The sequence below is a fragment of the Dreissena polymorpha genome, chromosome 3, assembly GCF_020536995.1.
Source record: "Dreissena polymorpha isolate Duluth1 chromosome 3, UMN_Dpol_1.0, whole genome shotgun sequence".
Lineage (NCBI taxonomy): Eukaryota > Metazoa > Mollusca > Bivalvia > Myida > Dreissenidae > Dreissena > Dreissena polymorpha.
In genome coordinates, this window is record NC_068357.1 from 100,774,124 (window position 1) to 100,799,820 (window position 25,697).

At 36.4% G+C, this 25,697-nt stretch overlaps 2 protein-coding genes across 3 annotated transcripts in view; one reads left to right on the forward strand and one right to left on the reverse strand.

Moving 5' to 3' along the window:
- LOC127870770 (echinoderm microtubule-associated protein-like 6) overlaps positions 1-25,697 on the reverse strand; it is a 72,240-nt gene that overhangs the window by 29,594 nt on the left and 16,949 nt on the right. For both annotated transcript variants that reach the window (XR_008044906.1, XM_052413245.1), the window contains exons 13-23: positions 25,186-25,402; positions 24,624-24,810; positions 22,649-22,754; positions 9,398-9,491; positions 8,036-8,136; positions 7,316-7,518; positions 3,931-4,170; positions 3,214-3,415; positions 2,392-2,484; positions 1,967-2,098; positions 1,357-1,622 (exon numbers count right to left, since the gene is read on the reverse strand). Coding sequence is in view for 1 of the 2 variants with exons in the window: in XM_052413245.1 (XP_052269205.1) it covers positions 1,357-1,622; positions 1,967-2,098; positions 2,392-2,484; positions 3,214-3,415; positions 3,931-4,170; positions 7,316-7,518; positions 8,036-8,136; positions 9,398-9,491; positions 22,649-22,754; positions 24,624-24,810; positions 25,186-25,402 (1,841 nt within the window). In the remaining variant the exon portion in view is untranslated. The remainder of the gene's footprint in view (positions 1-1,356; positions 1,623-1,966; positions 2,099-2,391; positions 2,485-3,213; positions 3,416-3,930; positions 4,171-7,315; positions 7,519-8,035; positions 8,137-9,397; positions 9,492-22,648; positions 22,755-24,623; positions 24,811-25,185; positions 25,403-25,697) is intronic.
- On the forward strand, positions 10,429-14,898 carry LOC127870771 (E3 ubiquitin-protein ligase arc-1-like). The gene is made up of 3 exons (XM_052413246.1): positions 10,429-10,874; positions 11,532-12,910; positions 13,488-14,898. Exons 1-2 carry the CDS (start codon positions 10,540-10,542, stop codon positions 11,902-11,904), a joined length of 708 nt encoding a protein of 235 aa, XP_052269206.1. The 5' UTR covers positions 10,429-10,539; the 3' UTR covers positions 11,905-12,910; positions 13,488-14,898.

The following is a 25,697-nucleotide window of genomic DNA, read 5'->3' on the forward strand; positions in this document are numbered from 1 at the left end:
GCGACCTCTATTGTCTACACAAGGTTTTTCTTTTATTTGACCTATTATGTGACCTAGTTTTTGACCAACAGACCTAGTTTTTGACCCCAGATGATCCAAATACAATCCCAACCCAGATTTCATCAAGATAAACATTCTGCCCAAATTTCATAAAGATTGGATGAAAACTGTGGCCTCTACTGTCTACACAACCAAATTGTTGACGGACGCACGCATGCACGCACGCACACACAACGGACATCACACGGTCACATAAGCTCACCATGTCACTTCGTGACAGGTGAGCTAAAAAACTAATCAAAGTCGGCTAACTTACAAACATTTAGCAACAATTTCAATTTATGTACAGTCAAACCTGAGAACAGCGGTCAGTCAAGAGAAATGACCAAAGTGACCATTGTCCACAGGTGACCAATGAATTCGGATCACAATTTTAAGATGGTTTGTCAATTGGTAGTATTGCTACGTCGTTACCCCACCCAGTCGTTTGCATACAGTGTAAATCAAAGGCTCATTGCCGTTAACTAAGCATAATACCAGAAAAAACTTATGTGTGTACATTGAATAATACAGAATAATATCTAACAGATTGATTTAATTTCATCTTGTTAAACTAAAGCAATGACTTTATCAACGCTGGTCTAATTTTCACTCATGCACTTGTTCATTCAGTAAATAAAGCTTGTCACGTGCCGTTGACGTCACGTCCGTACAAATCTAAAAAGCGGATTCGCTTTCATAAACTGATAGTGCAGTGTAATTGTACCGTTGAAAGTACCATGTAGTAATTAGAGGTCATTTAATTAGCGATAATTACTTTAAAGGTGTCACAAACTCTGACATATTTTCTTTTGAAGAAACCCCCACAATTATCCCCAAAAAACAAACCGTCTTAACGCTTGATTATTTGTTTACTCGCAGCGTGCCGCTTTTATAATATCAAAGACAATTACCGCTTTCAGACGCTTTAACCGCAAAATAGACGGACAAATGATGTGCTGTGTTTTTAATTTTCGTGACTCGAGACGACTGACGCGTGACCGTTGATTACATGTCAAACATGAATTTCGGAGTGGAATATAGTGGCCGTTGGCCGTTATGGCCAGGTGGCCGTTTAATTCAAGTGTAATATAGTGTTTTTCGGCAGGGGATTCCAGACTGATCGTTGTCTGCAGGTGACCGGTAAATTCAGGTGGCCGTTAGGTCAGTTTCGACTGTACATAAACAAAACTTTGATACAGGCTAATTTAGTAATTTTATTAGTTTGGTTTGGATTTAATTGATTTATTCCATTAAGTAATGTTGATCATTTTCCTATGTATTTTATGATCGTCATCAATATAATTAATATCCTACCACAGCTGGATAATTGAACAGCTTAACGAGGCCAAAATCATCCGCAGTCACAATTACTCCCATATCCCGTGTGGTGCATGCGGCGTTGATGTCTGTGACGTCACATTTCGGCGGCCACAACCCCTCACATGTTGCCCCAACTACGCAAGTCCAGGAGTTCCAGGCAAACCTCTCAATCTCCGTGCTCTTCAGGGTGATCCTGTTTCCCCGGGGAGCTTCAAAGAACAGCTGTTCCTTGGCCCCAGAGTTCACCATGAGAATTTTGCCTGCAAGTATTAAGTAAGTGTAACAGTGATATAGGTGCCAAAGTGTTTTTGCTGTATTGCCCAGTTTTTTCAAAAGCATGAGTGGTGAACAGAAATTTAAATGTATCCAGATTTTATATGCAAACAAGACAACTAAAGCCACGGGTCTACTTATTGGTTTAAAAAATCTAAGGCTCTTTTTATATTTCATGAATTTGTTTCAACAAAAGCTATAAATAAAAAGACCACTAGTGGAGGGGCCATTTTCATTTCATGCAATTATAATGAAAGTATTGTGTAATGATATATGGCTCTTTTAAAGCCTCGTTTACAAAATTACAAATTGAACAATCCCATAGGCCTACCCTGCCTGTCCCAGTCCACATGTGTGATATAGCTGGAGGCCCCCTTGCAGGTCCCGGTCCGTTTCTGACCCAACACGTTGTAGATGTCCACAAAGTTGTCATGAGAGGCCACCGCCAGGTACTTCCCTGGATCTGACACAAGGCAATGCTTCTAAAATACTATAGAATCACTTATATATTTGTCGCCATGAATATCCTGTCTTTTCTAAAAAAACTTGATTGATATACAGTGATGTTAAAAATTCTTATGATCGGCAATAAAATCACAAGTATGTTAGCCCAATCGGTTTATGCCAATGAATGTGAAAATCCAAGCATTATGTTTCTTAACACTTGAAAACATTCTAACCTACTTTAATTTGTTACATTAGTTAAACTTGCACTAAATATACAATTTATTTGAGACTTCGTACAAAGGAACTCACCAGGTGAGAATTTTATATCAGAAATTTCTTCCTTCCGATGATGCAGAGTTACCACATCGGTCATTGTGTCAGAGTTTACAACTGTGAAACTGCCTGCAAGATAAGATAATATCTTTCACATGGAAAAATTTTATAAATAGAGAAATATATTTAGAAATAGAGAAAGATTTGTGTTAAAAAATGGAATCAAATTAAATGTATTGGAAACAACATATTCAGTACAAAATAATGGCAGTAACATTAAAAATCCTGTAAAAACACAAACACACAATGACAGCCACATAATTTAGGTTTATTAAAATGTGAGAGCTTTATAAGATTGACATCTCTGTAAAAATAACAAGAGATGTGTTTGTCAGAAACACAATGCCCCCTATTGCGCCGCTTTGAAGCCATAAACTTGACCTTTGACCTTGAAGGATGACCTTGACCTTTCACCACTCAAAATTTGCAGCTCCATGAGATACACATGCATGCCAAATATCAAGTTGCTATCTTCAATATTGCAAAAGTTATGAAGAAGGTTAAAGTTTTGGTTAAAGTTTTTTAATTTGTTTTTTTGACCTTTGACCTTGAAGGATGACCTTGACCTTTCACCACTTAAAATGTGCAGCTCCATGAGATACACATGCATGCCAAATATCAAGTTGCTATCTTGAATATTGCAAAAGTTATGACCAAGGTTAAAGTTTTGTTTAAAGTTTTGGGACACACACACACATACAATGACAGACAGGCCAAAAACAATATACCCCAATCTTTCGATCTGGGGGCATAAAAATTTCATGCAGTCTTAATTTTGCAATATAGCAAATAGAGTACCATCTTTAAATCCTATGGCTATGAATTTTCCATCGAAGGAGAAATCCACGCATCTGGCTCCCTGCTTGAGTAGCTTGGAGTTGGCCAGCTTGTGAGCGTCTGACAGGTCCCAGACCCTCAAGGTCTTGTCATCGCTAACAGTGACACAGAAATCCTTTGTTGGGTGAACAGATAACCCCCAGACTTCACCGTCCAAGTGGCCCTGATTTTAGAGGGATAATGAACGTTAATATTTTCCCATAAAAGATAATATTTGTATGGAACATATTTTATTTTCAGTGATTGTATATGTAAAACTACACATATGAACTGTAAGTATTTGTCAATAATGCATGCAATTTATGTACAAAGAAATTCTTACAATTATCAAATAGCCCTGAAATAAGCACACGGTTTCAGGGCAATGATGCTTAAAGTAGAATGTGGTTTTGGTTATATTTCTGACTAAGCAATAAAGTATAACAATACTAGAAACAACAAATGAGAGAGTGAGTCTTGACAAAACATTGAAGTCCATGTTTTCCTACCAGAAACAAATTTAATTTCATACAGTCGTTTCCAACTTAAAAATCCCTATGAAATGAGCCTTTGTCTGGACAAACTGGGCTAAATGCATGTGTGTTAAGTGTCATTCCAGATTAGCCTGTTCAGACTGCAGAGGCTTATCTGGGAGGACACATTAAACACAGGCATTCAGCTCATGCTCAAATCATGTACCTGCGTTAGTAATGTTATAGGTCCCGCCTTATCAACCTCAAGTATTTCACTATTCATGGTGCCGACCAGTATCTTGCCGTGACCCAGAACGATGGCCCGGACCGCAGGGGAGTCCTGTAAGAGCATGCCCCTGGACTGGGGCGCGAGGGCCTCCTGTTTAATTGCGTAGGTCTTCAGGCATCGCTCAAACTGGTCGTCCCAGAGACCGATGATGCCATCCTTGCCTCCTGTGACAAAGCCCTGAGAGAATTTGAATGTACTGTATCATCATACTGAATAGTCATTTATATTTGTTGACATGACATTTTGTGATAAAAAATAAACAACATTCTCATTTATGTGTAAATTTGTGTAATTCTGATATTGAACAAAAAGAAGAATTTGCGTTATTAATTTTCTTATGTGCTTGTGTTCAATTCGTAGATTGGTCCACCCCTAAAATCAAGAAAAATTCATGTCCCATGAAGTTTTAAAATAATTTTTACACTTAATGCTAAAATCCATCCTAATAATATTTTATAGTACATTTTTCACAGAGTTAAAAAAAATTCATTTGGATGTTGCCAACACAAATTTATTTAATGGATATAGAAATTAAATTGTGTTTTTGAAAATAGCAACTTAGACCATAAAGAGGCTATGAAAGACAGTGTATTCCAAGACAAGGGTGCACTATTGTCCAATCTGAAAGTGCAATCAAAGGGCCTTCACCAACTCATTTAGTGAAATACAAACAAAATTTAATATGAGAGCAGTGATGGTTCATGAGAATATTGAAATGTTATACAAATTGTCACGCAATAATGACAAAAGATCCAAAATATATTGAAAGAAACATCAAAACAACAAGGAAGTAAAAAATTCCAATTGTTAAAAGTAAATGAAATCTCTAAAAAAAACAATATCAACAAGAGCACCGCCTTGCGGGTGCAGACCGCTCATCTATTTTTCTTTTTAAAGGTGTAGGGACCTATCTCAATTTCAATCATAAAGGAGGGAGGGGTGGAGTGGAGAGGGGTGTATAATGTGGGGGTGTGGTCATTTATTACATTATCTTTCAAAAATGCGAAAAAAATTGCAATTTTTTAATATTTTTTTTATGGGGGGGGGGGGTTCTTTGATGGGATGGTTGGATGGTATTTCAAAAATAAAATAATAAAAATAAATATGTTTTTTAACCATGTTTGAAAACAAAGAGATGTGTTTGTCAGAAAAACAATGCCCCCTATTGCGCCACTTTGAAGTTTTTTTGTGTTTTTTTTTACCTTTGACCTTAAAGGATGACCATGACCTTGAAGGATGACCTTGACCTTGAACTTCCACCACTCAAAATGTGCAGCTTCATGATAACACCGCTTGGAAATTATTTTTTTTTATCTTTGACCTTGAAGGATGACCTTGACCTTGAAGGATGACCTTGACCTTGAACTTCCACCACTCGAAATGTGAAGCTTCATGAGAACGCCGCTTTGAAATTATTTTTTTTGGACCTTGAAGGATGACCTTGACCTTGAACTTCCACCACTCAAAATGTGCAGGATCATGATAACGCTGCTTTGAATTTTTATATATATTTTTTTGACCTTTGACCTTGAAGGATGAACTTGACCTTGACCTTGAACTTCCACCACTCAAAATGTGCAGCTTCATGATAACGCCGCTTTTTTGTTTTATTTTTTTTACCTTTGATCTTGAAGGATGACCTTGACCTTGAAGAATGACCTTGACCTTCAACCACTCAAAATGTGCAGCTTCATGAGAACGCTGCTTTGAAATTTTTTATTATTTTTTTGACCTTTGACCTTGAAGGATGACCTTGAAGGATGACCTTGAACTTCCACCACTCAAAATGTGCAGCTTTATGAGAACGCCCCTTTGAATTTTTATTTTTTATTGACCTTGAAGGATGACCTTGACCTTCAACTTCCACCACACAAAATGTGCAGCTTCAAGAGATACACATGCATGCCAAATATCAAGTTGCTATCTTCCATATTGAAAAAGTAATGGCCAATGTAAAAGTTTTCGGACGGACAGACACCATCAATTTGACATTTGACCTTGAAGGATGACCTTGACCTTTCACCATTCAAAATGTGCAGCTCCATGAGATACACATGCATGCCACATATCAAGTTGCTATCTTCAAAACTTAACAAGTTATGGCCAATGTTTAAGTTTTTTTTCGGACGGACAAACAGATTGACTGACATGACGGACAGTTTAACTGCTATATGCCACCCTACTGGGGGCATAAAAATTAATTTTTTTGGGTGGGGGTGGGTGGGGGGGTAGAGTGTGAGGGTGTGGTGGTCATTTATTAGATGATCTTTAATTTTAAAAAAAATAATGGGGGGGGGGGGGGTTTAGGGGGGGGGGATTCGGGGGGGATGGTTTGGGGGTAGTCTATTGTGGTATGTCAGGTAAGAGTTGTTTTGTCAAAGTATCAATCGAATTGAATCATAAATAAAGAAGTTATGGCAATTTTAGCAAAATTTAATAATTTAACCTTGAGAGTCAAGGTCATTCAAAGGTCAAGGTAAAATTCAACTTGCCAGGTACAGTACCCTCGTGATAGCATGAAAGTATTTGAAGTTTAAAAGCAATAGCCTTGATACTTTACAAGTAAAGTGGATCTCAACACAAAATGTAACCATATATTCAAAGTTACTAAGTCACTAAGACGACCAGAGTTATGCAACTTATCCTTTACTGTCCCCTTATGACAGTGTTCCAAGTATGAAAGCAATATCTATGATACTTTAGGGGTAAAGTGGACCAAAATACAAAACTTAACCAAATTTTCAAGTATAGAGGGCCCATAATTCCGTAAAAATGACAGTCAGAGTTACATAACTTTGCCTGCACAGTCCCTTACGATAGTAAGTAAGTGTTGCAAGTATGAAAGCAATAGCTTTGATACTTTAGGAAAAAAGTGGACCTAAACACAAAACTTAACCAAATTTTCAATTTTCTAAGTATAAAAAGGGCACATAATTCTGTCAAAATGCCAGTCAGAGTTACATAACTTTGCCTGCACAGTCCCCTTATGATAGTTAGTAAGTGTTGCAAGTATGAAAGCAATAGCTTTGATACTTAAAGAATAAAATGGACCTAAACACAAAACTTAACCAAATTTTACAATTTTCTAAGTATAAAAAGGGCACATAATTCTGTCAAAATGCAAGCCAGAGTTATCTAACTTTGCCTACCCAGTCCCCTCATGATAGTAAGTAAGTGTACCAAGTTTGAATGCATTGATACTGTATGAGAAAAGTGGACCTAAACGCAAAAATTAACCGGACGCCGACACCAAGGTGATGACAATAGCTCATAATTTTTTTTCAAAAAATAGATGAGCTAAAAAAGCCCTGGTCACAATCACCTTGTCCAAAGAATGCATGGCAAACAAGGGCCCCTCATGTGCCTTGACAGTCTTCTGTAAGGTCACTCCGGCCCACATGAACACGTTACCATCGCTACCACCTGAGTACACGACCCCGTCAGCCTTGCCAAAGGCCAGGCAGAGCATGTCACAGTTCTGGGCCACCTTGCCAAACGTCCCACGAGTAGAGGTGAAACCTCCACCTTAATTAAAAAGAAGCAAATGTTTGATTGATTTAACCTTTTATTGCTCATGTATACTTTTTTTGACACTTTTGCAGTTCTTAACAAATTTAATTAAATTAAAGACCTTTTTTACAGCTTAAATGTTTTTATGGCTTCACTTCTAACCTATAGATACTGTTGAGCAGCAAACAGCATGAAACCTGAACAGACTGCAAGTTGTATAAAGCCATTTTCACTATTACAGATCATTTTGATGAAAACTGATTTGTTATTTTCTTAAACTAAATGTCTTTCATAATCTTTGATTATACATTGCAGAATGGCTTTGATTTTCATGTACATGTAGATACCTTATTTTGGTTCCTAGAGCCATATATACAAATAAAATACAAGTTAAAAATGTAATGTTATTCTGTCACATCAAATAAAGTGGATAAGGAGAAATGGTTTTATTTGTTCTTAAAGTTCTATTTTTTGGTGAATGTGCGAACCCAACACATCAAATAATCGATCCTAAGATTTAGGAAAAACCCACCGGCCTGTGTCCAGAACTTGATGTGTTTCACACCCACTGTGATAATCTTGTTGGTATCAAACGGGTTCCATTTCACCACAAATATCTTGTCTCTGTGACCCCTTAAACATGAAAACAACATGCTTAAATGTTATGAGATTATGAAATTCTATACCATAGCATGCAAGATGTGTCAGTTATTGGTTGTTTGTAATTATTTATGAAGTAAAACAGGGTTGGCTGTATTCGCTCGGAAATACATTCTGACATATTGTTGAAGTATTTCTCAAAATATGCTTTACAGTGTATTGTGGATATGGATGTTATAATTATATTGGATATTATTAAAACTGACGCGGCGAGTCCATTCTGTTTTTTAATACATGTCTTTTCAGCAAACAGCTGATAACAAATGCTATCATTAATAATGAACGTTGATACACACGTCATCGAACCAACAGTGTTTATATTGGTCATTACAAGATTTCTTAATGGGCCAAACTCCACCTACTGGGTAGACTTGTGCTTCAATGATTGGAAACGGGCAATAACCATAAGCGTCTACCAAAAGAGATACTCCGTCCCAAGCCAACTAGAGCTTTTTCACAGACTTGACGAATACCCCCACATGCTGCATTGACACAGAATATTTTGCAAGTTGTCTTCACAAAAAACAGCGAACACCATGCTCAATGTTAAAGACGCACTAAGTGACCCTGTGCCCTTGTTTTTGACAAGGCATGGCCCATGTTTGAACTTGACCTACACATCATCTAGATACATCTTCTGACTAAGTGTGGTAAAGATCGGATGAAAACTACTTGAATTAGAGAGCGGACACCATGCTCAATGTTTAAAACGCACTAAGTGACCCCGTGACCAAGTTTTTGACCCGGCATGACCCATATTCAAACTTGACCTAGACATCATCTAGATACATTATCTGACCAAGTTTGGTGAAGATCGGATGAAAACAACTTGAATTAGAGAGCGGACACTTAATACGGACCGACCGACTGACAGACAGTCAAGCTCACTCCTATATAACCCCCTAAACTTCGTTTGTGAGGGTATAATTATTGCTTGGTCTTAACAACTTTTGATCTCCTTGACGCAAGTTGGCATATTCCCCCAGGTCAAATAAGACGCGTGACGTAATTTTCTCACGAGTTAAACAAGGGTCTTCTGTAATTTTCAAGCGTCAAAACCCGGGAGCTCAGGTTAAAGGAAAGCCCTATAAAAAAAAACTATGGCATGTACCAGGTGGTTCCCAGTTTTCTCAGAGCACAACTCATATGTACCTGATGGTTCCCAGTTTTCTCAGAGCACAACTCATATGTACCTGATGGTTCCCAGTTTTCTCAGAGCACAACTCATATGTACCTGGTGGTTCCCAGTTTCTCCCCTTTCCTCCAGTCCCAGACCACTATGGAGTGATTGTCATCCAGACCTACTGACACCAGCTTCTTACCGTCTCCTGTCAAAATAAATTTTGAGCTTAATCATGCAAAGATGTGTCTCATACAATATGCAGCCAATTAAGGAGGCTATAGACCAGCCTGAGTATTCCCCCAGTCTGGTCATGAACAGTGGGGTAGCTTCTGACCAGACTGCCAAGACACCGCTGGTGCATACGGCATAGGGCCCAATTTTTGCTTGACAAAGTTCATTAACAATTCAGCATTTTTCTCAAACTCACATGATCTTTATTATACATTAGTTTTGTGACAATCTTATGATGTACATTTGTTGAAGGGCAATTTCATTCTTTACTGAATTAAAATAACATTGGAAAGATGGATGACATGAAGACAAAACACTGTCCTTAAAAAATATTTTGTTTGGGATAACATGACCGATTACAAAGCAGTTAGGTGATTTGATTTTGTTTTTTGAAAGATTTTTTACCCAAAAGTCTTTTGATTTATAATTAATATAAATCAATTGTGAAATACATGTACCTACAGTTAGTCTAAATGAACAACGCTTATATTTATCAAACAACATAAGGCCAAAGCACAATAATTCTCAAAATCTTGTGAACTTAAATGTGCAACCTATTTTGTGTAGATTTGAGTAACTTTTTATCTCATCCCATATACAAAGATCAGGAAAATACGCAACACATGCATTCATTACAGAAATTAAAATATTTGCAACAGCAAAGACAAAAACTGCAGTTGGGACACAGACACAGCTATGCATTTACAACATACATGTTCATATTCTTCATATTTAGGTCAGACCTCATGCAGAACATACCAAACAAATATATGTTGAACATTCATCACTGAGGTTGACATGATAACAGATATTTAACAGGTTTTATCTTACATGTACCTGAGGTGTAAATTTTGGTATACTCATTTATCCGTTTAATTAAGTGATAAGATACTGAATATGTTCCTACATACATGTGCATATTTCTAAATAATCATGTGAGTGTAAGTCAGGTGATACCGGTTCATAAATCAGAATATTATTTGATCCACTAAAGCAAAAGTAAAAATAATTCAATAACTAAAATGGCTTCAAATTTCGAGAGTTCAATTTATAGAGGATCAGATTTGTTCTTTGACTTTTCACGTTTCACTTGTCTGGGAAATGACAGAAACACAGAGGCTGAGGTTTATTGTAAGGACTGTTCCAAGGTTTATTGTGGCAAATGTTTGGAGTACCATAACTTTCTATACCAGAAGCATGCAACTTTGGACAAGAAAAACATCAGCAAGTGGCCTGTTTCCAATGCAACAATTGATGCCCTAGAGCAATGTCAGGTGCACAAGGACAGGAAATTGGAAACATTCTGTGAGGACCACAGTGAGCTGATGTGTACAGTCTGTCATGTCTACAAACACAAGTAAGTACTATACTAACTACTAGTAACCAAGTTAGTTGTTTGCTTGCAAACAACTAAAGTTATGAGAACAAACCAAACAAAAAAGGCCTATTGAATCAGTTATGTAGGAAATTTCAGTTCTTCAACAACTGTCATTCACAAATTCACATACAATTTAAAATATGTTAAACGGGATAATTTTGAACAGATCCTAATTAGCAAAACAGCCAATTTACAAATTATGATTGTCATGGAAGAGAATGGAAATCAACTATATGTTATTCTGCAATAATTATGAGCATTTAAAGCATGTGATAAGATCAAACAGTTGTGTCAATATTTTCCCTCTGAGCGAAAATCAAATGTTTTATTAATGAACATCATGCTTCCACGAATTCAAAGCACAATTAAAATAAACATCAGAAAACAAAAAAATCCAAAATATGAACACACACTTCAAAAACATGGTATGTTGTGACTCATAAAACTCAGCATAAACTTGAAATTGTGCAAGTACAGTCCCGTGTTGCTGTTGCAAATGCATTGATAAAAAAAAATAACAAGTTGTACAGAAATTGTGAAATTTCAAAGTTACTCCTTATGTCAGATTTTTACAAATAAATATTCAATGGCTGTTTTAAACATATGAAAAACATAAAAATGGGTCTTTCTTTACAGGAAATGCAGCAATGTTGTACTCATACCTGATAAAGTGAAAGACCTGCGCCAGAAAGGAGATTTCAAACAGTTGTCAGCAATTCTCAATACATTACATGAACAGTTGATTCAGAAGAAAGATGACCTTGAGAAAAGTATGAAGTCCCTTAAAAGATTCTTCAAGAACATTCTGAAAGAAATCAATGGTTTACGCAAGGCAATCAATGATTCTTTGGATCAACTGGAGAGAAATACCATCAAGGAGTTAGATGCACTACTGGCTGAATTGAGGACATGTATTCAAATTGATAATGAAAACTGCATTGAGTCTTTGAAAAAGATGACATCTGTAAAAGAAGATTGGCTAAAGAAAAAAGTGAAGCAATCCAGATGATTTTGTACAGAAAATGCCTAGATCAGTCTGTCAAGACCAAAACGGTTTTACAAGAATTAACAGTAAAGAATGATATGAAACTGAGCTTTACACCTGATACAACCATCCAACAAGCCTTGTCCACCACTTCAGGATTTGGACAATTACTCATACATGAAAACACAGTGACCAGAGAGTCAAAACCTGAAGCATGTTGCCCAGTACGCAGCCAAAATGATCACGAAGATAAAACAAGTGATACCAACAAGCAAGGCTTGGTTTCCAGTCCAGTATCAAGAACAGCCAGACAAGCTGAAAAAGGGAACCAAACAAGTGTTCTTAACAAGCCAGATCAGATTGACAATCAAATATCAGTAACATCTAGACATGGTGACATTGCACAACAAAAAACTGCTGTCAACAAGCCAGACAATGTTTCCAATCCAATATCCTATTCATCTACACAACCTAACATTACAAGTGATGTGAACAAGCCAGGTCAGATGTCTGATACAGGAACAAGTTCATCACGTCAGTTAGTTCATGGATATCAACCAAGTGGCATCAGCAAGTCTGATTCAAACCATCAAACTCATTAGAGTGAAGAGTAGTAAGATGTATAGTGTGAAGATTGAGAGGGATCGGTGCGAATGCTGCATAACAGGTATATGTGTGACAGCTACTGGAGAACTCCTCATCACAGACCAGGCAAACTATAAAGTTAAGCTGCTGGATCAGACCTACAAGGTGATGGCCCACTTTGACTTGTCTGATGTACCAAACTCCATGTTCAGCATTGACTCCAGTCTAGTGGCTGTTGCTGTGTGTAACAATGGAGTTCACTTCATCAGAGTGACCAATGGTCAACTGGTGCAGGAAAGGACACTGGCGCTCAAACATATCTGCAAGGGAATTGCCCATCACCAGGGCAACCTGTACATTACATAAGGCACAGCCCTGTAGCACTACAATGTGGATGGAACACTGATGAGCAAGATGTATCAAGATAAAATAACAAGTTGGACAGGTAATTATTACCAATATAATTATTATTTTTTCATTTCTGATTAGACCCATTTGTGCATTATGAATGAAATAAAGAAGCAATAAGTTTTATATATCCATAGAAAACAAATGCACTTGTTGCAAATAAAAGGCTGGACATGTTCCATAAAGTAATAATATGTAGTTTTTATGCAAATTTACACAAACATGTGTATTCAAATCACAAAAGCATTTTTCCGAAAACCATTCCATGAATAATAAACATATATAATGCTTTAAGACAAAGATTTCATTCAAAATTGTTTTTAAACTTTAACCCTTAAACAAAGTAACAAAATGAAGAAAAACCAGTAATCAAATTTACAATTCTACTTGTTTTCAAGCAAACAATGAACATTCATGTAAAAATGTTCTATATATGAACTTTTAACAAATGATCTATTTGATAAAAGGATTTATATATGCATTAAATACTAGCAACAATCTGGACTTTATATTGCCACATAAAAACTCAAATAACCTCTTCTTTATTTCATAACCTTATTTGTTCATATTTCTATATACATGTACAACACACCATCTTCACTCCCATACCACAGTAACATCCTGTGCAGTGGGTCCAGATGGAGACAGGATATATGTGCTCAACTGGGAAAGTGGCCAGCTGGTCACACTGTCCAGGGATGGCAAAGTGATATCTAAACTCACTGACCCTGCACTGCCAACTAGACAGGGATGGAAGTTTCTAATTGGAAATATCTCATCTAGCCTCCATGTGACAGCCTCTGGACAAGTTCTGGTATGTGGAGCCAATTCAGATACAATATTCCAGGTGGACAGAGATGGGAAACAGAAACTCTCAGAAGTGGTTAGAGAGAAGCATAGACAACCAGCATCAGTCTACTATAGTAAACATACAGGAAATCTAATTGTGGGAATGAAATATAATAATGACATTACGGTATTTAGCAAACACTGAGTTTTTTAATAGTTCATAGTTAAGATTTAAATGTACTTTCTATACATAAGTCATTTAGAAATGCATTACAGGCACATTTACTGTTTGAAATAAAACGTATTCAATACATACAAATAATCAAATTATTCCCTTAAAATATTGAATTTTTAAATTAAACAAGGGCTGTTTGTAAAACATGCATGCCCCCCATATGGGCTGTCAGTTGTAGTGACATTGACCTTTGACCTGGTGACCTGAAAATCAATAGGGGTCATCTGCCAGTCATGATTGATGTACCTATGAAGTTTCATGATCCTAGGCCTAATTATTCTTGAGTTATCATCAGGAAACCATTTTACTGTTTCAAGTCACTGTGACCTTGACCTTTGACATAGTGATTTGAAAATCAAGAGGGGTCATCTGCCAGTCATTATCAATGTAGTCTGATTTATAAGACGCACAAAGAATTTAGAGATACTTTTATATGGGCTTAATTCTTTGGAACGTCTCATCGGTGAAGGACCTTTTTTGTGGTGGAAACCAGAAAGTTTAAATTTTCATCAATTTGCGTAAAATTGCAAAATAACATAATCCACTCATTCAGTTTTAATTCAGAAGTCCATTTTCACCACAAATATCGTCGATTTGAAGTTAGAAAGGCTTAAATTCTTCAGTCAAACTTCTGCTTAAAACGCAAAACAATCACTGACATGTAGCCATGTCATGAAACTGATTTAAATATGAACCAATCAAAAGAAGGCATTACGGTGTAACGTGTACGTGTAATTTTATTTAACATGAGCTTTTAACACCGACTTTTACCAACTAGATAAGTATGCTAATCTTTGTCGATTTAATAAGCATATGTTCAAAACAGATATGGTGCAGTTTCTATTCACTCTTCTAAGTTTCAGCAAGTTTTTATGCATGTCTTTTTGCACCTCTGTCTGTGTTGTTTTATGTACTTAAATTCTTTGTTACATAGGACGTTATACTGTACGATCTGTATCAATATTATGTATGTTCAGTATAAAAATAAAAGATGTAATTTATTTCAGAACTTTTTAATTGTCAATTTAGAAAAAAAACAATGCTAAATTAATCCAGAAGAGTATAACAATCGGTTTACTATGTAACGCTCTGCACCACAACAGACGAACACAAACTGTATTTTACGCTGTTTATTCTTCCACATTTAAACCAGATGCTTTACATTGAGGTTGTGTTATCGATTTATATCTACACAGCGAGCGAATCGAGAGATATTGTAAAATTGAATAGTGGTTGGATTTAAATTGCTCAGGCGTGCAAAATTCAAAGTGTCATTACATATTTTTTACGGAACATTATCGAGAAATGAATTATCTACACAGGTATGTAAATATTATTGCAATCCGTTGATATTAAGTGTCTTATATCGGGGCTTGAATGTTGCGCACAAAATCCTTGCACAACAATATAGACAAAGAAGGAAAACAGTCCAACATATTTTAAATGCCAGCCCGGTTGGACACTCCAAATATTACCAATATAAAAAGTAGCTAAATATTTGAGAGCATCAACAAGTTGGACTATAATCAATGTACCTATGAAGTTTCATGATCCTAGGCGTGAGCATTCTTAAGTTATCATCCTGAAACCATTTTACTGTTTCGAGTCACTTTGACCTTAACCTTTGACCTAGTGACCTGAAAATCAATAGGGGTCATCTGCCAGTCATGATCAATGTTCCTATGAAGTTTCATGATCCTAGGCGTAAGCATTCTTGAGTTATCATCCGGAAACCATTTTACTGTTTCAAGTCACTGTGACCTTGACCTTTGACCTAGTGACCTGAAAATCAATAGGGGTCATTTGCCAGTCATGATCAATGTACCTATGAAGTTTCATTATCCTAGGCGTAAGCATTCTTGAGTTATCATCCGGAAACCATTTTACTATTTTGAGTCACTGTCACCTTGACCTTTGACCTAGTGACCTTAAAATCTATAGGGGTCATCTGCCAGTCATGATCAATGTACCTATTTAGTATCATGATCCTAGGCCTAAGCATTCTTGAGATATCATCCGGAAATCATTTCATTATTTCGAGTCACTGTGACCTTGACCTTTGACCTAGTGACTTGAAAATCAATAGGGGTCATTTGCCAGTCATGATCAATGTACCTATGAAGTTTCATGATCCTAGGCCTAAGCGTTCTTGAGTTATCATCCGGAAACCATCTGGTGGACGGACGGACCAACCGACCGACCGACATGTGCAAAACAATATACCCCCTCTTCTTCGAAGGGGGGCATAAATATATAATTTGGCAGGTCAGATAATTATGTCCATTTAAAGCTTATTACTTCCCTTGAATTTGTTTTTTTGACTCCGTGACCTAGTTTTTGACCCGGCATGACCCATATTGGAACTTGACCTAGATATTGTCTAGATACAACTTCTGAACAAGTTTCGTAAACATGGGATGAAAACTATTTGAAAAAGAGAGCGGACACGAAAAGTGTGACAGACTTACAGACTCACAGACAGACTGACTGACAGACAGACTGAAGGACAGTGCGAAAACTATATACCCCCTTTTCTTTGAAAGGGGGCATAAAAATCAAAAGTCACACTTCATCTGTAAGTCATGTAGGTAGACTCAAATAACAACAAGAGCTGTCAGAGGACTGCGTACTCGACTATTTGAGTGTAAGACTGTATAACGTAAGCCATCATGGGAAAATTGTTAATATTCAATAATTTATTAGACGATCTTTCAAAAATAAAAAAAGGGAAAAACAAATTATTTTTTTTGGGGGGGGTGGGGGGGGTTGAGAGGGGGGTATCATGTGGGGTGTGGTCATTTATTAGATGATCTTCCAAAAATAAAAAAAAGGGGAAAAAAATTTGGGGGGGGAGGGGGTGAGGGGGCAGGGATTCTGGGTTGGGGCGTGGGGTATTGTTTGAGTGGAATCCATTGTGGTATTCAGGTTAAGTGTTCTTTTGTCAAAGTATTAATAAAATCTGATCATAATAAAAGAAGTTATGGCAATGTAACTAAAGAAATATGCATATTATAATAATAAAAGGGTCATAATTCTTAAAAAATGCTTGATACAGTTGTCTGCTCTTGTTTATAGATTGCAGTCATGTTGGTAACAAAGTTTGCAAAATATGAAAGCAATATGTCAAGGGACATTCTGCTCTTGTTTATAGGTTGGGGTTATGTTGGTAAAGAAGTATGCAAAATATGAAAGCAATATGTCAAGGGACATTGAAAATATTTGGGGTAGTACGCAATCTTTAACATTTGCACGCTAACGCCAACGCACACACCAACGCACACGCCAACGCACACGCCGACGCACACGCTGACGCGGGGGTGAGTAGGATAGCTCCACTTTATATATTTCATATATAATAGTCAAGCTAAAAATCAGCTCAATATCCTGTTTTTAACAGTTATTACAGAGAATAATCGAAGGCCCATAATTACCCAAAAAAATCAATGGACTGGAACAAATTTTACACTTCATCTGTGGGTAAGGTAAGTAGACTCACATACCAAAAATCAGCTCAATATCTAAAAGGGTTGCGTAAAAAACCCTCGGAAAACATTAATTTGGCTAATTATAGAGCAAATTCTTAAGTCCAAGGACCCTAATCAAAGGACTGGAACGAATTTTCCCCCTTCATCTGTAGGTCATTTAGGTAGACTCACATATCAAATATCAGCTCAATATTTTAAAGATTGGATTAAAATACTGACGGAAATGGTTATTTAAGGGAAAAGTCCAAGGCTGCGACAAATATCAATGAACAAGAACACATTTCACTTTTAATCTGTAGGTCATGTAGGTAGACTCGCATATAAAATATCAGCTAATTATCTGAAAGAGTTTCGTAAAAATAGAACTCCCTACAATGGTTATTATTATATAGAGCAAATTTTTAAGGCCAAGGCCCATAACTTTGCCAAAAATCAACGGAGTGAAATGAATTTTGCACATAATCTGTAGGTCATGTAGGTAGACACACATACCAAAAATCAGCTCAATATCTTAAAGCATTGCGTAAAAACATCCGGAAAAGGGTTATTTTAGAGAAAAAAATTAAGTCCAAAGCCCATAACTATGCCAAAAATCAACAGACCGGCATGAAATTCACACTTCATTTGTTGGACATGTAGGTAGAGTCACACACCAATTATCAGCTCAATAGCTAAAGGTGTTGCATGAAAAAGCTCAGAAAAATGGTTATTATAGAAAACAGTCCAAAGTTCATAACTTCGCTAAAAAATCAACAGATCGGCACAATTTTCATGCTGTAGGTCATGTAGGTAGACTCAAGTACAAAAAATCAGCTCAATATCTGAGAACCTTGCTTAATATTTTTCTGAAAACAGTTATTACATTGAAAATTCCAAAGTTCAAGGCCCATAACTTCGCCAAAAGTCGAATGACCGAAACGAATTTCACACTTCATCTGTAGCTGATGTAGGTATACTCACATAACAAAAATCAGCTCAATATCCGAGAAAGTGTTGCGTAAAAAACCTCCGTAAAACAGTTATTATAGAAAATAATTCTATGTCCAAGACCCATAATTTGGACAAAAATCAATGGACCCCAATGGGGGGGGGGGGGGGTTGGAGTGGGGATTCTTGGGTGCGATGGTTGGACGGTATTTCAAACATAAAATAATAAAAATAAATATTTGTTTTTTAACCGTTTCAAAAAAAAAATATTGGGGGGTGGGGTGGGGGGGGGGGGGGGGGTATAGTATAGTGTGAGGGTGTGGTGGTCATTTGTGAGATGATCTTAAAAACAAAAAACAAAAAATTAGGGGGGGGGGATTCGGGGGGGGGGGGGGGGGATATAGTATAGTGTGAGGGTGTGGTGGTCATTTGTGAGATTTGTGAGATGATATTAAACAAAAAAACAAAAAAAAATTAGGGGGGGGGGGGGGAATTCGAGGGGGGAGGTGGGGTGGGGGGGGGGGGGGGTATTCTTGGGTGCGATGGTTGGACGGTATTTCAAACATATAATAATAAAAATAAATATTTGTGTTTTTTAACCGTTAAAAAAAACAAGATGTGTTTGTGAAACACAATGTCCCCCTATATGATGTTTGACATTTTAGGATGACCTTGACCTTGTGAAGGATGACCTTGACCTTGACCTTTCACCACTCAAAATGTGCAGCTCCATGAGATACACATGCATGCCAAATATCAAGTTGCTATCTTCACTATTGCAAAAGTATTCATAAAATAAGCGATTTGGGCCACATATATTTGACCTCTGACCTTGAAGGATGACCTTGACCTTGACCTTTCACCACTCAAAATGAGCAGCTCCATGAGATACACATGCATGCCAAATATCAAGTTGCTATCTTCAATATTGCAAAAGTATTCATAAAATGAGCGATTTTGGTCACATATAATTGACCTCTGACCTTGAAGGATGACCTTGACCTTGACCTTTCACCACTCAAAATGTGCAGCTCCATGAGATACACATGCATGCCAAATATCAAGTTGCTATCTTCAATATTGCAAAAGTATTCATAAATTGAGCGATTTTGGCCACATATATTTGACCTCTGACCTTGAAGGATGACCTTGACCTTGACCTTTCACCACTCAAAATGTGCAGCTTCATGAGATACACATGCATGCCAAATATGAAGTTGCTATCTTCAATATAGCAAAAGTTATTGCAAAATGTTATAGTTGGCGCAAACAGACAGACAGACCAACAGACCAACAGACAGACAGGGCAAAAACAATATGTCCCCCACTACTATAGTGGGGGACATAAAAACAATTTGGAGGGTGTGGTGGGGGGGTATAGTATAGTGTGAGGGTGTGGTGGTCATTTGTGAGATGATCTTAAAAAAATAAAAATAAATTAGGGGGGGGGGGAGATTCGGGGGGGGGGGGGGGGTCAAAGTCATTCAAAGGTCAAGGTAAAATTCAACTTGCCAGGTACATTTATCTCATGATAGCATGAAAGTATTTGAAGTTTGAAAGCAATAGCCTTGATACTTAAGAAGTAAAGTGGATCGAAACACAAAATTTAACCATATATTCAAAGTTACTAAGTCAAAAAAGGGCCATAATTCCGTAAAAATGACAACCAGAGTTATGCAACTTGTCCTTTTACTGTACCCTTATGATAGTTTGCGAGTGTTCCAAGTATGAAAGCAATATCTATGATACTTTAGGGGTAAAGTGGACCAAAACACAAAACTTAACAAAATTTTCAATTTTCTAAGTATAAAAAGGACACATAATTCTGTCAAAATGCCTGTCAGAGTTACATTACTTTGCCTGCACAGTCCCCTTATGATAGTTAGTAAGTGTTGCAAGTATGAAAGCAATAGCTTTGATACTTAAGGAATAAAATGGACCTAACCACAAAACCTAACCAAAATGTTCAATTTTTCTTAGTATAAAAAGGGCACATAATTCTGTCAAAATGCACGCAAGAGTTATCTAACTTGGCCTGCCCCTCATGATAGTAAGTAAGTGTACCAAGTTTGAATGCAATAGCATTGATACTTTCTGAGAAAAGTGGACCTAAACGCAAAACTTAACCGGACGCTGACGCCAACGCCGACGCCAAGGTGATGAAAATAGCTAATATTTTTTTTTCAAAAAATAGATTAGCTAAAAAGTGTATGGTTTTTGTTTTATGTATTCTAATGCTCCTCATTGATATCCATACACCCATAAAGTTTCATGATGGAATCTTGTAAAGTATCTGAGATATAGCCCCGATAAGGTATATCATACTACAACAACACAGGGAAATAACTCTTCTTTAAGAAAGTGTAGGGTTTAGGTTCTTGCGCATTGCACTTTTCCTAATTGTCGTCTATACACCCATGAAATTCCATGTTGAAATCTTGTATCGTATCTGAGATATAGCCCTAAAAAGTAACATCATACACATATAACAAAGGGCAATAACTTTTATTTATGAAAGTGTAGGGTTATTGTTCTTGTGCATGGCATTTCTCATTATTGATATCTCTCACCATGAAGTTTCATGTTGAAATCTTGTATAGTATCTGCGATATAGCCCTGAAGTTTGTGACAGATTTAGACTGTCAGGTCAGACATTATCCCCCTCAACTGAATTTTTTCTAAGATGAGACTTCCTTTAAACGAAGCATAAAATTAAAGCAGAAAGTGTCATCCCTGATTTGCCTGGGCTTACTGCACATGCTTATCTGGGACAACACTTTACCCACAAGCATTAAAACCCATCTTCCCAGAGCGAGGGTCATGTGTCCTCTTGTGAATTCGGTCAAAAATATCTCTTCATCCAGGCCCCCCTCAAAAACTGTTGAGTGGCACAAATTAAGAAATTTGTTCAGGTATCCCAAACAAACAACTTAATCACCTACAGCTTTGTCACGAATGTGACCAGTACTCCACGCTGCTTTGTCAGCTTTATTCAAGAGCGAATAACTCAGGTTTGTAAAGATCACTGCAATAACAAATGTCTGTAATACCTTCAATTGACATAAGTTTCCATTTAATCACTTAAGAAGTTCTCATACTTTGCTCTACAAACTTATAACATTTTATGTTGACTAAGTATCTGCCAAACAAACCGACAGTGATTGACCCCAATATATCTCTTCTGAAGCTCAAATTGTGAGGGTATAAAAAGGCACAAAACAATAATAAAGATATACCAATCTGAGCATTTTTTATATTAAATTCTATATAACATACTGTTAAATTAAAAATGTATATAGCCTCCATCAATTTGGGATTTCTTTAGTCATCTTATATAACAGCCAGGGGTGGCGAAATCTCAAAAAACTATACTTGTCCACGGACAACCATTTAGGAAATTTAACTTGCCCGTTGCTGAACTACACTTGTCCATTAATGTTTATATAAATTATAAACGCATTTATTGATTAATGTTAAATAATGTGGAATATATCAAAATGAGTATGATTTGCTTGTTTTGTTTATAATTGTATTTCAATGGTACATTCATTATAGCAGTATATTATAAACAATATAATAAAGACTTTCTCAAACTTTAAATCTTGCGAAGCTAGTGTTATTAAAACATGTGCTGAACATAAGTACATTGTAATCTTAACAAATTAAACTAGTCCAATATGTGGACCTCATCAGACTGAGGCTCCGCTACTGGTAGCAATTTGATTATATAAACTGGTAACCATTGAAAATCGTTAGCCAAGTTTCTTGAAAAGTTCTGGTGCGTTTACTTAGATAATATTTTTTATCATAATCTTTCTTAGTTTTTTGGGAGGTGGGCTGCTCAAAGCTTCGAGTTTCCGCTCCGTTGTTGAAGATTTAAAAAAAAAAGTTTCATCTTTACCATTAAATAACAAGGTAGACCGTGTTTTGATTATCATAGATTGATACTTTTTATTTCCGTCTGATTGTAAAAATAAAGAAACCAGTCTGTACACTGTCTAACAGTCGGGCCGAATGTTGAAAATGCGGCATTCTCCCGGTCTCATATAGAATAAGGGAGATCACTGCGCAGGAAAGTGCACGTATTTTAGCTTGATTGCTTCGCAAATAGCACTGACAATGTGTCAAAATCCGGTTTTGTAAAACTTAATTACGGCTTTAATACAATGTATTTTTGTATACCTGGACGCGACTTTTAAAAAACTTGTTGTCCACGGACAACATAATTGAAAAAAGTCAGTTGCCCAGACAAGCAAATGTACGACTCGGGCAACTCGGACATTTGATTTCGCCACCCCTGAGAGCAGTTATTAAAGGTGCATAATCCAATGTAAATTACCCGAGAAGTCTACAGCACATATGCCTCTCTCGTGTTGACCCTTCAGTATGGATATTGTCTTCAACGTCTCTACATCCCACACGTGTACAGATGGGTCGCGTCCAACCTTAACATGGCATGTGACAAATAAACAATAAAACAGAGAAAATATGTATGTACGTACAAAAGTGTATACAAATTTACTTATGAATACGTTTGAGTACAATTAGTTTTATTCATTCACAAATATTTTATATCATACTTTATAAAGGTTTAAATTAATAAACATGTAATTTAAATTAATAATGGTAAAGCTATAGCATGAGTGACAAACACAACTTTTATCTGACATATTTTGGACAACTAAAATGATAACTTTCCACAGTTATTGCCACAAAGAGACTTAAGACAATCGAAAACATTCATTTTGCAACAAGAGATGTGTTTGTCAGAAACACAATGCCCCCTTTTGCGCCGCTTTGAAGCCATAAATTTGACCTTGAACGATGACCTTGACCTTAAGCCAATCAAAATGTGCAGCTCCATGAGATACACATGCATGCCAAATATCAAGTTGCTATCTTCAATATTCAAAAAGTTATGACCAAACTTTAAAGAAGGTTAAAGTTTTAGGAACCAAAAATACAGTCAATCTTATGCTTGCGATCATTTGAATTAAGCGACTTTTGTCTTATGCGACCACTTTTAATCCCGCCCGAGCGTTTTACCTATATTTTCATATTGTATTAAGCGACTTTTGTCTTACGCGACCAGCGACCGCTGATTTTAGTGTATTTTGATGCCCAAGTCTTAAATTAAAGGACCGCTTTAAGGTAAAAGTGGTAAATCTGTTGACCCTTCAGGGACAAATCAGTGTTGATCGTTTATCTAAGCCGATAACATGAATGTTGTGATTTCACACCAGCCATTTTCCTTTTTCTCGATGACAAGTTCTGACCGGTGTTAATGCTGATTGCGTATCAATTTTTGGTGTCGAATAATACAGTGAAGTATTGCCAACAGTATACGGGTTAAAGAGTTTACTATCTGGAACATTTAGTGACATATTTGATCACCGATTTTATTGCTGAAACAATGCGCCTACGCGATAAACATTTTCACAGTGTTCTCGAGAGGTGTAAAAAATAAACTATTAATCGGTAACATGTAGCAAAATCTGTTCATTAAAAAATGTATTTGTTATTATGCTAATTCGTTTGTGTTAGCAAATTTTCCAATCAGGCGTGTTTATTTAGTTTTCGATCAAGGTGTTTTATTTATATCCCTATGTACCATAATCAAGTCAGATATATATAAGCTTACATGCAGAAATTAAAATGTCAAAACGGAAAGTATTAACGTTAAATGAGAAAATTCAGGTATTGGAAGTGTCAAAGAGTAAAAGTGCACGTAAATTTAATCAAAAATGAGTTTGGAGTCGGAAAAACCCATTCTCCGGGCAAACCATTTACATTGTATTTATAATTAGAGAGAAAAAATACAACTTATTTCAAGTAAAAAATTGTTTTATTCATTTTATTTATATTTAGATTCATTTGATTACAAAAGCAGAAATCGCTGTGTCAAAAAGAGATAATCCAATATCTGGTTTTAAAATCAAAGGTCCGCAATCATCACAAATGGCCTTTTTTTAATTTAAAGACCATTTTATTAAGAGACCACTTTTGGTTACTCCCTTTAGTGGTCTCTAAATACAAGATTGACTGTACAATGATATTTGACATTTGACCTTAAAGGATGACCTTGACCTTGACTTTTCACCACTCAAAATGTGCAGCTACATGAGATACACATGCATGCCAAATATGAAGTTGCTATCTTCAATATTGCAAAAGTTATATAAGTTTAACCAAGGGTTAAGTTTTGTGCCACACACATACAATGACTGACACAATGACAGACAGACAGGCCAAAAACAATATACCCTCGATCTTTCGATCCGGGGGCATAAAAACTAACAAAAAGCTGTACATGCCTGGCCAGTGGCAATGTAGTCTTTCAAAGGGTGAATGGAAAGACACAGGATATCATCAGTGTGTTCCAGATAGAACCGTTGTGTGTTCTTCTCGCGATGGTAGACAATGCCCACTGCAGCAACGTGGTATACAACCTCCCCTGATTGTGCATAAAACAGGTTGTTGCGGCAGTCATACCCACGATACCTGGAGCAAGAGACAAAACACATTAACTGAAAGCGGGAAAGAGTACAGAGATACAGCGGTCCTTAAAATTCATTTTTTGAGTGTGACATTAAACTTCATGGATTCATAAAGTCTGATTTTTTTTTAAATCTTAAATTTGTAAAAATAAATAAATAATGTCTGATATAATACTAAGTACTTAAACGATCCTTGGACATTTAATTTTAAGATTGATTATATTGATTTTACAGTATGTAGAAAATTTGACTTTATCTGACCAATTCAATGTATTTTATTCATTATTAAAAATTGTAAAGATAAATCAGACTGGGGTTGGTATTAGAAAGACGATATAACAGAGATATGTATTTGAACATCAGTACATAAAATACCTACCCATGAACAAATTCCAGTGACAAACTGTTGGTGGGAGCAGAATTTCGCTTCTTCCCAGCACCCAACTCTTCTTTCATATGTCTCTTGATTTTATCAGCGTCTTCCCGGTACATGTTCCGATCATACGAGATCTGTTTCTCTTTCTCCAAGTCAGAATCCATGTCCCCAACGTCACTCAAATCTGAATCGCTCTCTTCACTGTTAGAATCCACAAAGCCTGTCAGTAAGAGAAAAAAATGACAGTTATTGGGAAGTCTTTAATAAAAAGTTATGCCAATTGCTTTCTTGGCAGTTTTTAAGTGTGTAAGCATGATTTTTTTAAATGTTTTTAATCAACAAAATCAAGTAATTTTTAAGATCCAATTTTTTCCCTAAATTGATATTGTTTTTAAAAGATAGAAAATTCTTAAATAATATCTTTTTTGAAAAAAAACATTGTCATTTCAATATTGATACATCTTCACATCTTTAAAACAGATATGATATGACTTCTTCATGCAAAAAATGGGTCT